The sequence below is a fragment of the Denticeps clupeoides genome, chromosome 7 (assembly GCF_900700375.1).
Source record: "Denticeps clupeoides chromosome 7, fDenClu1.1, whole genome shotgun sequence".
In the NCBI taxonomy this organism is placed as follows: domain Eukaryota; kingdom Metazoa; phylum Chordata; class Actinopteri; order Clupeiformes; family Denticipitidae; genus Denticeps; species Denticeps clupeoides.
The window spans coordinates 18,809,105-18,824,778 of NC_041713.1; the positions used below are offsets into that span (position 1 = coordinate 18,809,105).

A 15,674-nucleotide genomic window follows, 5' to 3' on the forward strand; every position below is an offset into this window, starting at 1 on the left:
TTGTTGAAATGCTCTCACAATTGTGCATGGTGTGGGTTTGATGCAGTGGCTGCCACCACTGAGGAAAAGAATCTTTTAATGACAAGGTCTTGGCATAATCAGCCCAACACCAGGGTAAACAGGAGTGCTTGCAAAACACACGGCGCTCGAAACTGACAACCCCTTATTTTTGTGCCAAACTCAATTCTATGGCTTTGCAATGTTTTATTTTTTTTAAATCAATTTCTGAAGAATAAAATGACACGGTGCAAGGACAGTTTGGTGTCCTGTCGGCCCTGGGAACGGCTGCATTGTTCTGGTGTCTGAAAAGGAAAAGCAGAGAACATAAAGCCGGCAAAAAGTTACACGAAGCGCCATTTTATTGTTTTTGACTGAAAGACAGTATGCAACACCGCTGGCACTGTTGACAACGGCGTTGCCATGAGCTGGGGCATTTTCAATTGTGCGGCCTTGACGGTGATGAATCAGTGGAGATTAGAGTGACAATGGAAGGATGTAAAGCAGGAGCCGGCGCGGAGAGAGTCCTTGTTAGTTTATTGTTGAGGCGAACTTTCGCCCACGCTACACAGTCTCTAAACATGGCTGAGGAAAATAACACTGGAACAACTCTGCAGACGCGTGTACGTAAATCTCTGAACATACAATATATACAGATATTTTTATATTATACATGTAGCATATACACACTAAGGAATAGTCGTCACATCTCAAAACTCTCGCTCTTCCGTCTTTTTTTTCCGATGAATATGATTGTTTGTGTCCGCTGTGACGTTAAATACATTCTTTAAACTGCTCATAAAAAGTGGACTCAAGAGAATAAAATATTTTCCCCATACACATACAGTACTTTTGCTTAAAAAAAAAAAACAAAGAAAAAAAAATATATATATATATATATATATGTATTCGTTTTGGTAAATTCTCTTGGCTCAAGATCCGGAGGTTAAGAATGTTTTCAGCCATGCAAAGATTACAGGGGTTGTGCCACCGTCTCTTCCGCTCGCCAACAGTTACTTCCTCCTTCTTCAGTTCTCGCTTCAAAGCGAGCGCGGCGCAGGCGAAGACCCGGGCGAATCCTGTTCTGCTCCGAGCCCTACATCTGTCTACATTTCGGGTTTTACCATCTCTCTCTCTCTCTCGCCCAGATTCTTTGCATCTGCAGCGCACCCCTCTGTTGCTGCCGGGGGAGAGTCCGTGGACATTTTCATCAGTGACCGCCAGACCATAGCCCACTAAAGCAACCAGACTGCGGGACGAAGCGCTGCGTTAACCGCACGCTCCATTATCATTCATGGACTTTTTTTTTTTTTGTCGTTGTTCTTCATTATAACGTATCTGTTTAATCGCGTTAGGTATAGCCTCACCGAAGTGTTCCTCTCAGGCCCGTTATTTCACAATTAGCGTCACCAAGACGCCTGCCGGTGCAGAGCTGTGACAGACGGACTCTGGTCAGACTCGAAATAATCATTAACCGGCAGGCCCCTCGTCTGTCACTTCACGCGACCTGGAAGAAGAGCCGAGCGGCGCCCTGTGGCAGCCCGGACCCTCGTAGACACGAAGACGGACGCGTACGCCGCGGCCAGTGTGCATGGCAGGCAGGTGGTTATACAATCCCAGCAAAGCGGAGGTAAAGGTGCCAGTCCAGCCCCCCTCGACCTCCAGGTTGTCGGACTGATCCTATGTAATGCCCGTTGGGCGAGTGTGAAAATGAGGTATACAAACTGTGTGTGTGTCTGTGTGTGTGTGTTTATAGACCAGTACGCAGACAAAGTAAAAACTGTGAATTAGTGCAGTCAGAGTGAGGCCAAGTCGTGCCACGTTGAAATCCAGGGGTACACAGAGCTGTCACATGGTGTCCAGTTTGAGGGGGCCGTCCTTAGCTTGATGCTAGTTCAGGGTGGGGCGGATGGGGGCGGGTCTTTTTTCTTCCCTCCCCTCCTTCAGCAAGGCAAGTGCAGGAGGGCAGACGCAGCTTACGCAGTGACTACAACAACTGCACTTTTAGTGGTTTCTTCTCAGACTGCCCACTCACCACGGGGCAGACAAACAGAGTGAAGCTATTGGGTTTTCTGCTGGAGGAACCCGGGGAGGAGCCAGCAGAAGCAGAGAGCCGGCGGCCCTCACGTGACGACCTGCTGCACTGTGGAGCGTTCGTGGGGGCAGGCCTGCTCGCCGCACTGCAGCCTCTTCAGCAGCCGCTGCAGCTTGTACGAGAAGTTGCGGTTCATCCTGCGGTACATGAGGGGCATGGCGAAGCTGCTGGAGAAGGCCAGGAGCTCCGACAGGCACCGCAGGAAGTAGTAGGTGCTGTTGTAGAGGCCGGCCGGCGCCGTGATGGTGTGCACCAGCAGGATCATGTAGTAGGGCGTCCACAGCAGGAACTGGACGCAGACGGAGGCCAGCAGCAGCCGGTGGATGGAGGGGTCCAGACGCGCAGAGTCCTGGTCCAGCTGCGTGGACTCCTTCCGTATGCGCAGGATCAGCACCAGCGCGTACAGCACGGCCACGGCCGGCACCACGTAGCCGATGAACATCATGATGGCGTCGGCCGCCTCCTTGTTCTGCATCTTGGAACACTCCACGATCTTGGTGGAGACATGGTTGCAGACGTAGAAGAGCAGCGAGGAGAAGCTGGTGAGCACGGCGCCGCCCCAGATGAAGCCGCACACGTGCTTGGTGTTGTAGACGCTGGACATGTAGGTGCGCGGCAGCGCCCGCTCGATGTAGTAGTCCAGGCTGAGCAGCGTGGTGGAGTACATGACCACCAGCGAGGAGATGTTGAAGAGGATGAGCAGGGTGATGTACATCTCGTTGTTGTAATCCCACACGGGCCAGCGGGTGAAGCCGGGGCCCAGCAGCTCCACGGGGGCAACCAGGTTCAGCACCAGCCCGGCGATGGCCATGTTGACGAAGTAGACATCCGGCATGGTCATGGAGACTTTGTTGGAAAGGTTGACCACCACGAGCAGGGCGTTGTAGCACAGGCCCACGGGGAAGCACACCACAAGGTAGGCCAGGGAGAAGATGGACAGGATGAGCCCGAAATCCTGGCAGAGGCGGTGGTCCACGCTGTCGTCCGTCTCGTTGTAAAGCACGCAGCTCCACATTGCTGGGCTTCCAGGAAGGGCTCAGCCGTGGTTCAGGTAGCTGGAGGTAGAGCAGAGGACAACGTCAGCTCTACAAAACCAGGCGAAAACATCAATACTTCTGGCCTTTCTAGCATTCTAGAAAAAGCCCCCCCAGAGAAGAAAAGCAAGTGAAGCCCCCTACACATAAACGGCTCAGACACGGCGCGGCCATTATGCCTGCCGTAACGCCATTAATTCCACTTGATTGCATATGACTGGCTGAATAAAACTCTGGCACAATATGGCGACCCCGAAAACACTGCGTTTGATGGGCACCTTATCACAGCCCCCCCCCCAAAAGCCCGGCCCTCCATTCACGGCCCGCCGCGGGAAGCGTCCACGCCGGCGCGTGGATTTATGGGTCGAGGCGAGAATGTGAAAGGGGTCGGAGCGAGGCCTGAGAGTTCGGGGAAAGGTCGCCATGTTTTTTTGGAGGCCTGCCGCCGGCTCATTAAAGTTCACTCTCCGCGGGCGCCTCCCCGTGCACACTCCGTGTGTCAACCCAGGTCAAGTCCGCTTCGATCTGCAGGAACCGTGCATCTGGGTCCCCGTGGGGTCTATCGCAACGCCGAACATCGCCAAACACACTTCCATGACAGAGGAGTGTCTTGTGGCATCAGCTGCTGTCACCGCTCATTTCTGCCAAAACTGGGACTCCCGCAACTCCTCCTGCACACACCACCACTTGTTTATTTCGTTTATTTTAGCGGCACGAAGTCTGATTAAAAAGGTACTTAAAATGTCTAAATTTTTACATTTGCCTTTAAAAAGTGTGACTAATTAGCACATTAGCGAAAGCAGAACCGGGCAAGATCATGGTGTACCACTACAGACATTGTTTTTTTTTTTTTCCTTTCCATGGCAGATGGATGCCAGCTTCCGAACATTCCTACGCCGCCTTATATAACCCAGCTGCGGAGAGGCAGCTTTGGCCTGGGGACGCAGAGAATGCGGGCTCCTGCAGCACGAATCGGATGGGCTGTTTATTATTATTATTATTTGTCACGATCCGGTCCGGATGTTTCCTGATCGTGTTCACCTGTGTATGTTGGTATAAACCTGCCCTGTTTGTGTCTGTTTTCCGTCGGGACATTGTTTGGTGAGGTTTTAAACCCATTTTGTGACGCTGTGCGTATGCACCCTTCTTCCTCGTCATGTCCAGCCATCGTGACATTATTATTATTGTTATTGGTTAAAAGTAGATCTGTTAGGTAAGCTGCTCGAAAGAAGGGGCTGCACCATTACGGGGTTATAGCTGCAAGGGAAGACAGAGGAGCCCGGGGTAGAGTTACCCAGAACCCCCCCCTTGATCCACCCTCTCGTAGTGACAGGTGTAAAAGCCCAACAATTCCACCCCACCCCCCAAAAAAGCTTCCGCTTTTCACAAAGCTTTTCCAGGTGATTCATTTTCAAGCTGAATGTGAGACGGACCAATGAGAGACAAAAGCAGGGGGGCTCACCGCGGCTTTCCGAGACAAAGCAGAACACGTCCGGCCAGCCTGACTTCAGCAGCATGTCACCTCCCAGCACGCCGCCATGTGCACACGACTACGGGGTAAATTAGCAATACTTCTGCTACAACCCACTAAAGGCACTATGTTGCACCGTGATTAGCACCCCTGCCCTGAGAAGCGCTCAGGAGCACCCCTCATACACCGCATACACCTCATACAGGGTGAATGACTTGTTAAAATATATAAAATTCCTTAAATGTAAAATGAAATAAGTTTTTTTCTTGGTTGTGCTTGACAGCTCATAAACCTCAGAAATCTGGCATCTCATTATCATTAAAGTATTTCCAGTGTTTAAAAAATCCTGGTTTGGGGCTGAGGGGTCAAATATTGACATTTTTAAAGTAAACTTTACTAGCGCATCTCAAAAAAAATGAGTTATGTTGTCAAATTTGCATGTGGATGAAAATTGGAATGCCAATTTTTCCCCATAACACTCTGTAGCAGAGTGCGGGCCAGTTGGGTTTCAACCGGCCACCTTCATTGTCTAAGTGCTATCACAGACACTTTCTGTTCCCTTGGCATTGCCGCATCGCTTCGCTCCTGAGAGACCGTAACCAAACAGCACCAAGGCCAGCAGATAGCTAGAACACACACACGCACACACACACACACACACACACACACACACACACACACACACACACACACACACACACACACACACACATCGTTTTTAAGCCAAAGTGAATTGAAAAATGTGGGAACCAACACTGCTTGGCTACGTTTCCAGACCAATTGACTACATTTCTGAATGGGAGGCTTGTCACCGGACATTGCATCGGACGTGTCAAACAAAAAAAAACAAGGTAGAGATTTTAAATGCTATTAAATTACGTTCCATTAATCATACATGTCATAGGTTTATTTTCTTGATATCCATAAAGGACTGTATGGAACTATAAACCCTTCTTCATATGCATGATGGCGTGTCTTGCACTGTACGTTATTTTGATTGAGCGGCACCACCTCTCCACACAGCAGTCTGTCCCGGCTGATGTAGTTGGCGCCCGTGCATTTTGTCCGAATGCCCTCCCCTCTGATGGAAAGAGTGTGACCAGGCCCACTCCTCAGCCCCTCCCACCCCATCCTGGCAGGAAAGCACAGCCACTTCTCAGAATCCAGTAAGTGAGGTCACATGACCGTGTTTTTTCAGGGCTTAGTACATGCAGGCAGGCAGGATCTCGACCTTTCAGTCACCAAGTGAGAGGGGGTCCAGCCGCCTTTGGCAAGGAGGGGGGGGGGGTACACAATAGCCAGGAAGTTCGCAGGCCGGCCAGCAAGCAGATCTGTAAAAATGTCTGGTGGCTCTGAGAATAAGCGCAATTCCTTGCACGCTTTCCCCCACATCGGCCAGACATCTCTGCTTTCAATTCACCTTCTATGAAGGTCCGGCAGTAGGAGCCGTGCGATGACAATCCACCCCCTCCCTGTCCCCACATGCTTGTGGGTGGTGCCGGGTGGCCTTCCCCTGATGGGCAACCAGCTACTCAACAGATTCAATCAGCCTGTGCTGCTCCGGGCACGCCCACTCTGTAATTGGTGAATGGCTGCTAGATGACTGAATATAAGCATGACGGACGGCTTCGTGTCTCTTTGCTGAATGTGTAGCGTTCGTACTGCGGCCCATTCCATATAAAAGGGACTTGATTAATGGAAAGAGACGAGACGCCAACCAATCGAGTGTTGGTGCAATTGTGCCGCATTTGTAAGTGCTGGAGTTCTGGTATTTGGTGTGGCGCGCCCTGGGTGACGAGGAACATCAAGAATGTGTCATCATCCATTTGAATGCCGCAAGAATCACAAAAACTTGTTTTCTTGCTTAAGTAATAAGACTAAAAGTAATGACTTTTGTAAAAAGTTATGACGCACTGGTTTTTCAACAAATTTCAGCACGATTTGAATTTTGTTGACGATGCCGTTTTCTATTATACCTGTCACATGATGTCATAATCAGACAAAACTGAGGCCGATCGGTCATATTCCGCTGAATTGTAGTAAAAAATTTTGGCCTCAGGCAAATACCCAAACAAGTTGTTCTTATTGCCTTGTGAACCAGTGACAGTGTTGGTTGACCGGGGACCTTCCCGTCTCATTTTCCTGTCGTGAAGCCGGGTCAACGCCCTCTTCCATTTAACGACTGGCTGGAATCATTATTAAAGTTGAGTGCTAACACGAGCAAAGCTCATAATGGAACTCTTTTGTCGCGTATGTGCCGCATGTCAGCTGTCGTTCAACTGACACACCTTGGCGAAACAGGACCAGTCCACTGCTCCAGGCGAACGCTCCGACAGGGAATGTGGTGTTGACTAATTGGTTATATTAATACACAATTATAAAAACGACACGACCGTTTAATGTAATAGTCAACATCACAGTGAAAAAAAACATATGTAAAGAACCCACGTAATAAAAAAAAAGCTTGAATACTTTGCAAAGATTTTAGTTTTTAAATAACAGAATCCAGATGGCTAACGACACAGCAAAGCATGCAATTGGCTTGACCTGGCAAAGCTGGCTTACTTTCACTAAGCCATCTCACACACACACACACACACTTTCTAAAGTAAACTGGACCAGACGCATGGCATGAACATAGGACTACTGGTGGTTACGCATCAATACAAAGTAATCAGACATGCCACATTCACCATCATTCATTCAACAACCCACATTTAGTCAAATGCACGCGACATGAGCAGTCGCCCTGCAAATGAAATCTAATCAGTGCAACCAAACCAGACTGTATGAAATGTATTTATAGCCTATTAAAGATAAAGCACTGTGTAGTGATGAAAAATTTTGGACAAAACTATTTATACATTCAGTGCTTCACGTGCATTCACAATAACTCAAGTTTTCTTGGACAGGGTGTAGTACAGTATGGATGCACTCTCAGTTACATGGAAAGCAGTGGGGCAAAATTCCGAACCGAAGCAAAACATGCAAATTGGCAGGAGCCCTTACTCATTTTTATTTTATTTTCCTGAAGGTGAGTGAAACAACAGCAGGACCCCCAACACACACACACACACACACACACACACCTCAGGGTGTTGTACTTGGTTCTCTGTTGCTGTTTTTTTTTTTTTTTTTTTTACTCTCCAGATGTAGGTCGGAATATTCGTGTAAAAAAAAAAAATGTTTGTTGGGCTTAATCTCCAGTCGTTCGGGTTAAACCAGTTTGCCAGAAACCCTACTATTTTAATGCAAAGTAAAAATAAATTGACACCTTGTCCTGACAGCTGTTATTAGCGGCCGCCGTGTTCTAATTTCGCCTTTAAAGTCACTAGTCTGAATACAGACCCCCACACACCCACGGTGCTTGAGAACTGTCAACTAAAGTTCACTTTTCACGGAGTTCAGACTCCAAAAACATCCCCAGTTCCAACCCGTGCTGCTTCGATCATGCACACTCGTGTGAAAGTAAAGGGAGGACGTAAACTCACCAGAAGAAAAGGGATTTTTTTTGGCACCGAGACAGATCTACGGAGGCATCGGGTTCTGCTGTAGCTGCGCTGACATTTCTCCTGCCTGGCGCGCAGAGCGTCGCTCCCTCGCGTGGAAAAGATAAGGGCAGCGCGCAAGTCCCGCGTCGATTAATCGCCCATAAAAGTTGTACAAAAAAAAAGTATGATTGTTGTTGTTTTTTTTTTTTTTTTATTAAAACGCCGTCTTCTTCTTCTCCTCCTTCCCCCGGAGACGACGCTTGTTCTGGAAGGGGGAGGACGTCTGACGACTTTACTACGAGCGCAGCGCTGCTGGATTCGGCGCTGTGTACACACGTGACCCTCCCCCACCGCTCTCACCGCCGCGGCCCGACCAGGCCGGACCCGCCCCCGCGCTCCGATTGGCCGAGGGGGCCGAGGGGGCGTGGCGACTCCCTACGCGCCACGCCCGCCCACCCGCCCGCACATAAACAGCCCGCACTGCAGCGGGGTCGTGGGGCGTGTGGAGCCTGGCCGGACTGTGCGGTTCGGTTCTGCGTCTCCGGAAAAGCACGAGGAATTCACAAGCGTATTTTTGTCATGAAATTCCTGGCGTTCATATATATAAGCATGGCAGATGGTGACTTTATTTCCGGAAACATTACCAGTACTATTTAAAGCGGACGAATATGCATTATGCAATCAGATTATATATGAGGCTGCTCCAATGTGTGCTTTTTATTTTTACCTAAAAGTGGCATATGCGCACTAGAGTAACAGATTATTGAGATTAGGTGTAGGAGCAAACTAAAGAAGTTGCACAGAGTTAGTTACATATTCATAATGCAGCATAGTTATCACCCAAGGTCCTCACAATTATGTACTTACAAATATGGATGTAAGTGTGTGTGTGTGTGTGTGTGTGTGTGCATTGTAAATAACTCATCCAGAATTTTTCATTTGTTTGCGGCAGAAAGTGAATGAATTACACTGAGAGCAAATAAAACTATTAAAATTATTTGCAAACACTGAAAAAAAGTATTAGAATGGCTGTTGTCAGTACAAAGCATCCCCTTAATTATAGTGACACTGGTTTAAGACGATTAAGGATTACAGAAGGGCGGGGGCAACTGTAAATACTTCTCAGTTTATGACCCACATATTGCAGCACAGACCCACGCAGAGCTATTGTAATGCTAACCGTGTCTCTGCAGTGAATGCAAAACAAAGAAATAATAAATGATGCTAACTGAAACACAAAGAATTAATCAGTAGATCATTCACTCAGTGGTGGAAACTGACTTTGTGACCTCAATCTGCATGTAATTTACTTAGCGAACATCTCCTCCCTCTCTGGAAATAGTATGGGTTTTTTTTATTATTATTGGTTTATTATTTTGGTTTCTTTGGTTAATTAATCTAGTTTGATAAAGGAAGTCATTATTCCGCTTTCAGTGCTGCCAAAAAAATCCAGCGCAGAGAAAATTGCTAGGAATTAGTCTTATTATATGGCGGTTTTATGACTTTCCAGAATGCCCCGGGGTGCACATGTTATCCTCCTCCGATTCAATAATAAACGCTCAATGGTTCCGCCTGGTTGGTTACATCATCTTCGCTGTTGTTTTGTGCTCATATTCATTTCGCTTCAATGCGAAGGGGGCTGAACCATGGCTTAAAGATCCTGGTGCCGTTTCTCAGACCGTAACATAATCGGCCCTTTGATAGCAGGCAGTACCTGTTTGTAATGCAGAATGGCTTCGGCTCCGTTGCAGCACAAGAACAGTGAGGCCCTGTGTTCGTGTCCTTGGCTTGGGGCTTGCTAGGTATAGTGCGCTGGTGGTGGGAGAGTCCGGAGGAAGTACGTGGGCACAGAGGAGAGAGCGCTGACCACATGCCAGGGTATGCTCTCGTGGGAAGGCTTTGGGGAAAGTCCATTGATTTCTGTACTGTAAGTAGGCTAATAAGGCAATAGGGCGGAGTCTTTAAACGCCTTTGGGGTATTTAATCTCCCATGGGGCAGTCGGCCTGTACGAGCTTGCTGGTTGTAACGCACAGGTACAATTATAATTACTAACACTGAAATAATGCTAACACTTGTGTAAGCTTGCTTTCTCTGGAAAAAACATGTCATTGTGTGTGTTGAACACTGACCTCTGTGGTACAAATTTAATCTAACAACCCATGTTTCATGTTGGGCCTTTGAAATCCAGGCTAGGCCGACCTACCTAGATACAATGGCAAGATTTCACAGGGCATAATAGTGTCTGTGTCTGAGGTGGGAAAAGTGAAATCCCCGTTTGCCACCTACTAGTCTGAGATTACGCAGTGTTGCTTTAAACAGGTCTATAAAAACCATTGCACTTTTTAACAGTAAAACAGAATTTTAATGCAGTGCTTGTTGATATTTAGCCTGTTGGCACATGATTTATGCTCCTCCAGGTAATGAAATGTTGCCATACGGAGAAGATGTGCTTTAACTGTAATCTGTGTAGTTTAGCTCGGTGAGCCAAGGTTAACTGCATGGGGACCTCATGCTTCCGGCTCGACCGTTGGTTGGGCAAAAGAGTGTATTAAATGTAGGTCAGGTGCTCAAGGAGCAGAGACAACAGCCAACATGAAAAGGTTTCCCTCAAGAAACATTTTCTTTTAAATACACAGAATGGTACGATTGTACGATTCTTGGTCTCAGAACTGCTACTTAACCTAAATCAAATAGTTACCACATATTGAACATATATTTATATCATATCTTCTAAAGACAATAATAATAGGAATAATAACAGGTGGACTGGAAAATAATTATCAGCGCCGTGGTCGTGGGACTCATTAGCGATTGGCTGTTGTCACGTGATCCTGCTCACGTGACCGGGAGTGCTGCGGAAACGAGGTCTTCGGGTTTGGGTTGTTTCGGGGTCAGACGCGGTGTTGGAGGAAGCGCACAAATCTTGGTCGTGGGCTGAAAAAGGCGTCAGCAACATCCGGTTCCAAACGTAAGGTGGGCAAGGGTAATCCGAGAGAATGGTCAGGGACAAGGCAGTCGATTTGAGGCAGGGTCAGTCAAGGGATGGGAATCAACGAATGAGTTCGCGTCATCCGGTCTTGTGTGGTGGCCTGTCGGTGCGCCCCCGCACCCCCTGTTGCATTTTATTGAGAATATTATTATGGTTTTGTCATTTGCAATATTTTTCAGCAGAAATATTTCCGTCAATGGAGGATGTTAAGTTAACAGTAGAAACAAAAGAAGAGTTTTATGGAAGCATTGGACACACATTTCACATTAGAAACACTTGTGTTTACTTCTTGTTTCGAGCTCAGGTCTAGGAATAGCTACACTATTTTAGATTCTAAACAAAATTATATCTGAAATGCTCTGATTGACTAAAAAAATTTAATTAGCTGAGAGGACTCGAGGGATTGATATTTTCACACAACAATAGACCTTTTCTACCTAATTTATGCTTTTAATTGTTGCAATGAGACCTGTACAACTTGATAATTAAATACCTTAATTGTTGCAACAGCCATACAGTGTGTCAAAGTGCATGTAAAGAACAATGGTAGTCAGGTCTCAGAGGGAAGGAATTCTGTTCACAGCACTGGCGTGGAGTCAGACCGAAGGAAAGAGCCGCTTACAACTATTCCCAGATGTTCGAAGCTGAGGGGAGTGAGATTTGATAACGCCCTTCCTACCAGCCACAGGGGGTAAGCTTTTGGTAAGGGAAACTAAGACAGCCTCCAGCAGAGGAGGATGAGTTATGCTGCCACAATGGCGGCACTCAGTGACGAATTAGGTTGTCAGAAACTCATCCCATTCTTCATTCTCGATACCCCAGACTTTCCCTGGCATGCCCTGTATGTATTGTAATATTTTTTTGCCAGTTCTTGCCTCTTCTGTGAAAGCTTTGGGCATCTTATTCCATTTAACTGGCAAGTGGCTCACATATCTGTTCATGCGCCACTCAGTTTAGTTCCTTACATGGGCACGCTGGTCTTATCGTGTTGGGCATTGACAGCCGCATTTCAGATGAATGGAGAGGAAAAATGACCATCATGCCGCGATGGTGGTAGGCATGGGGGCGGTTGTGCATGAGGGTGGCTAGAAAAGACTTTGAGACGCGTATCTTGTTGACAGAGCTGTAGCCAACCATGACCCGGTGACCCGGCCCGGTCTGATTCCCTTGTCTGGCTGTCATCTGATGGCATCAGCGTTTGCACTGCTGGTGAACCTGAGAAGAGTTCCGCTTTCTCTTCATCACACTTCCCTTTTCCCCCCTACAAAAGATGCATTCCAATCTCTCTCACATGAGAAGGATTTCAAAGGAAGTGCAACTGTAGACCAGTCGACCGTTTCGAAACATTGCACAAGGTGTCTGTGCAGGTCGGCTTAGCATGTGGCCTTTCCTCAGGTTTCAGAGGGAAAAAGGAGAGGAAAAAGAGGGAAAGGGAGAGAAATCGGCCCCACAGCCTGAGAGCTGAATCGCTAAATACAAATCTGGCCTTTTCCTGGAATCCAACGCTGAACATGGCAAGGATGTGGCCTCCGATCACTTTCCACTAAAGACATTAGACCACACAGAGGCGTATGGCCCTGGTTGATTGTTTTTTTTGCCTTACATAGTCCATTGCTTGCTCATCACTTTTGCCAACTTATAAGCAAAAGGCCAGAGCCAGAACCAAAAAAGGGGGATGTTGGCAGTTTGGAGGGGTCCCTTGGAGTTTGTTTGAAATATCAAGGTATTTCCTGGAGAGATCAGATGCAAGCCTGCTCTCTATTGTGCTTCCTGTTGGAGGAAGGAGGCTGCTATGTGTTTTTGGTCCCAGCACCCTGTTTGTAGAGCCAAGAAGGAAATTGTGAAAGGTTGTCTGACGACAGACATCAAACGCCTCCCTAGCAATGGCCTACGATTTCCCCGTCCGTTGTCTCGCCACAGCCCCGCCCTCCAGTAAACCGTTCGCTCCTCACATGCCTCTAATCCAGAGGCCTGGCATCCCCCATTAAACCCATTAAGTCTGTGGCAGAGATTATGGTCCAGAGCAGAGAGCAACTACAGGGCACACAGCATCTGGAACTTCTTGCAACATTAGAAAAATTGACTGGACTCATGTCCCTCTCTGGAAAACCAAACACTCATTAAATGGCATTTGCACACTGGCACCCAGGACCCCGACTGGTTAAATGTATTATTTCCTCTCTCTGTATTTTTCCATTTGACTCAGATGAGGTGTGGGACCGACTGGAGCACTGACAACCCTTTAAATACAATGCATGATAACTGCAAACTGAATAGCTGACAGCCAAATGCCTTCAGATCATCTCCCACATTACAGAATATCTTCAGCTCCTGGGAACTATCTCTGCCAGTATAGTCTCAGTGGATCCTGGGACCACCAGCCTGGGACAACCCCCTGATGACGGTTCCCGGAGCGCTGATTTCAGGCCACATCCCCTTACATTCACAGTATTTATCAGATGCCCTTATCCAGAGGGACTTACAATCAGTACTTACAGGGACAGTCCCCCTGGAGCAACTTATGGTTAAGTGTCTTGCAAAGTAAGTGGGATTTGAACCTGGGTCTTCTGGTTCATATGCGAGTGTCTTCACCACTAGGCTACTACCACCCTTGATTCGAACCCTGAACGTTAGAGCGAAGGGAGACGCCATGTTAACTGTACTGATGTATTTTTGTATTTGTGGAGTGTCCCTGTAAGAGTGTGACCATTCCCTTTTCCCGTTTCCACTTCCCGTTGTCCCAAGCAGAGCCCTACATGATTGTTTGTCCAGTTTAAAGTGTGAATAAAAGTTTGTTGCATTTCATCCGTGCCTGGGTCCTCCTCTGACTTTTCTTTTCTTTTGTGGCATCCTAAATAGGGGTGATGGGCAGTGGAAGGATGGAGTCATCTGTGTTATTAATTCTGCCCAACACATCAAAAAGGACATAAAAGAGGCAAATTCATTTGCGGGCCATTTTGTTGGGTGACTTGTGTCTCCTTAGAAGTAAGGGTCACTTAAGTAGATGTTGGTTTTGGTAACACCCTTTATTCAAAGACAAAATATTTCAGTCCTGAAGGAAAGTTTACCTTCCAGATGGCAGTAAAGGAGAACTGGTTCTGGGTCATAAGTCATCTGTGTACTGCAATGTTTCTACAAACTTGTTTTCTGCTCATTGTTTCTATATGTATGCTTCTACAGAAAAGCACAATACGCAAGCAACTATCTGAACAGAAATGGAAGAATAGAGTGTTAAAATGCACATAGTTAGCCAATCACCTCATCCACAGGGACACAGTGGTTCCTCGATGTGTGTGATGCACCACTCCATAAAAACAAAATGTAAAAAGTGAAATAACAATAAGTGGAAGTGTTGCATTCACCATCACAGAGTGGGCGTGGCCTCCCCAAATCCTTTTCTTGTTGTCCTGCATGGATCATTCTGAAGGACATTTTAGCTTATGAATGTTATATTCATTTGTTATGTCATTTTTTTTTCCTGATTATATATATCTACATAGATTCTGTGTCCTATGCTATGGTGGTCACCATGTTTTTACAGTCACCCAGAAGGGAGAAGCCTAACACTTCAGCATGTTTTTTCCCTTATTTCTTAAAACACTTGAGACCTGCCCCACCCGCTCACTCCAACTGTGGCCAAAGTCATCATTATGAGAACAACACAGAATTCTTATGGGAAATGTTGGACCAGTTTTAGACAGCGCTCTCCTCCACCATCACCACCATGGCGCCTTGCTTTGACAATTTTGTGTGTGTACCAGATAGGGGCCCTGCAGGTGCTTTTGTATGTCTGCATGGACAATTGGGCCAAACATGACCGGCTAAGGCCGTGGAAGCCCGATTCATACCAAACCATTCTGGGTTATGTTTACTACATTTCATAATGACACGTTTGCATTTATATTTTTATGCTAACCTTTTATGGTCCGAGGGTGATGTCACAGCTGCTGGCTGGCCTCGGCACGCACCCTGCTGCTTTGTTTACTCCATAATGAGGCACATGCCAGGCCAAAAGGGCCGTGATAAGCATCTGCATTGAGAGGCTGCATCTCCCTGCACTGGACAGTTAATCTCCGCTCTGGAGGAGCTGGAAGGGAGTATCCTTAATTTGCTCTTTTTTGGCTCTGACTCCTAAACAAGCTTCAAGGGGCTGAAAAGGAACTCGACATTAGATGGAAATCAAGCAGAGAGGTTAAAGGCGTAATTGGAGAGTCTCTCTCGTGAAAGCAAAACAAGGGAAATAAACAGCAGGGCCAAAGATTTAGTTTTTGTTGCTTCGAGAACTCAAGACGAGAGCTTTCAGTTCAGATAAAGCAGCTCGCAGACACGCTCAAAAACGCACCCTCGTGCTCCGTGGCCATCTGCCATACACGCATCACGGTATTAGCAGAAGGCCGAGGGGCCTTCAGCTCTCCGGCCACATGACTCCAGCACGGGCATGAGTGCTGACCTGACGTCCACCCCGTAATGAAGCCTTCTGAATAACATCCACCTCCAGCCAAAGACTTTAAAGGGGACCCTGTTTTAGTTCCCGGGTCCCACAAGGCGGTCCAATTTATATCTATGCGCGTTCCGTCACAGAGTAGGAGGAGTCTT

At 47.3% G+C, this 15,674-nt stretch overlaps 1 protein-coding gene across 1 annotated transcript; it reads right to left on the minus strand.

Annotated features, from left to right (window-relative positions):
* Window positions 1-341: 341 nt before the first annotated feature.
* gpr146 (G protein-coupled receptor 146) lies at window positions 342-8,486 on the minus strand. The gene is made up of 2 exons (XM_028986607.1): window positions 8,089-8,486; window positions 342-3,147 (listed from the first exon to the last, which is right to left on the minus strand). Exon 2 carries the CDS (start codon window positions 3,105-3,107, stop codon window positions 2,121-2,123), a length of 987 nt encoding a protein of 328 aa, XP_028842440.1. The 5' UTR covers window positions 3,108-3,147; window positions 8,089-8,486; the 3' UTR covers window positions 342-2,120.
* Window positions 8,487-15,674: the final 7,188 nt, after the last annotated feature.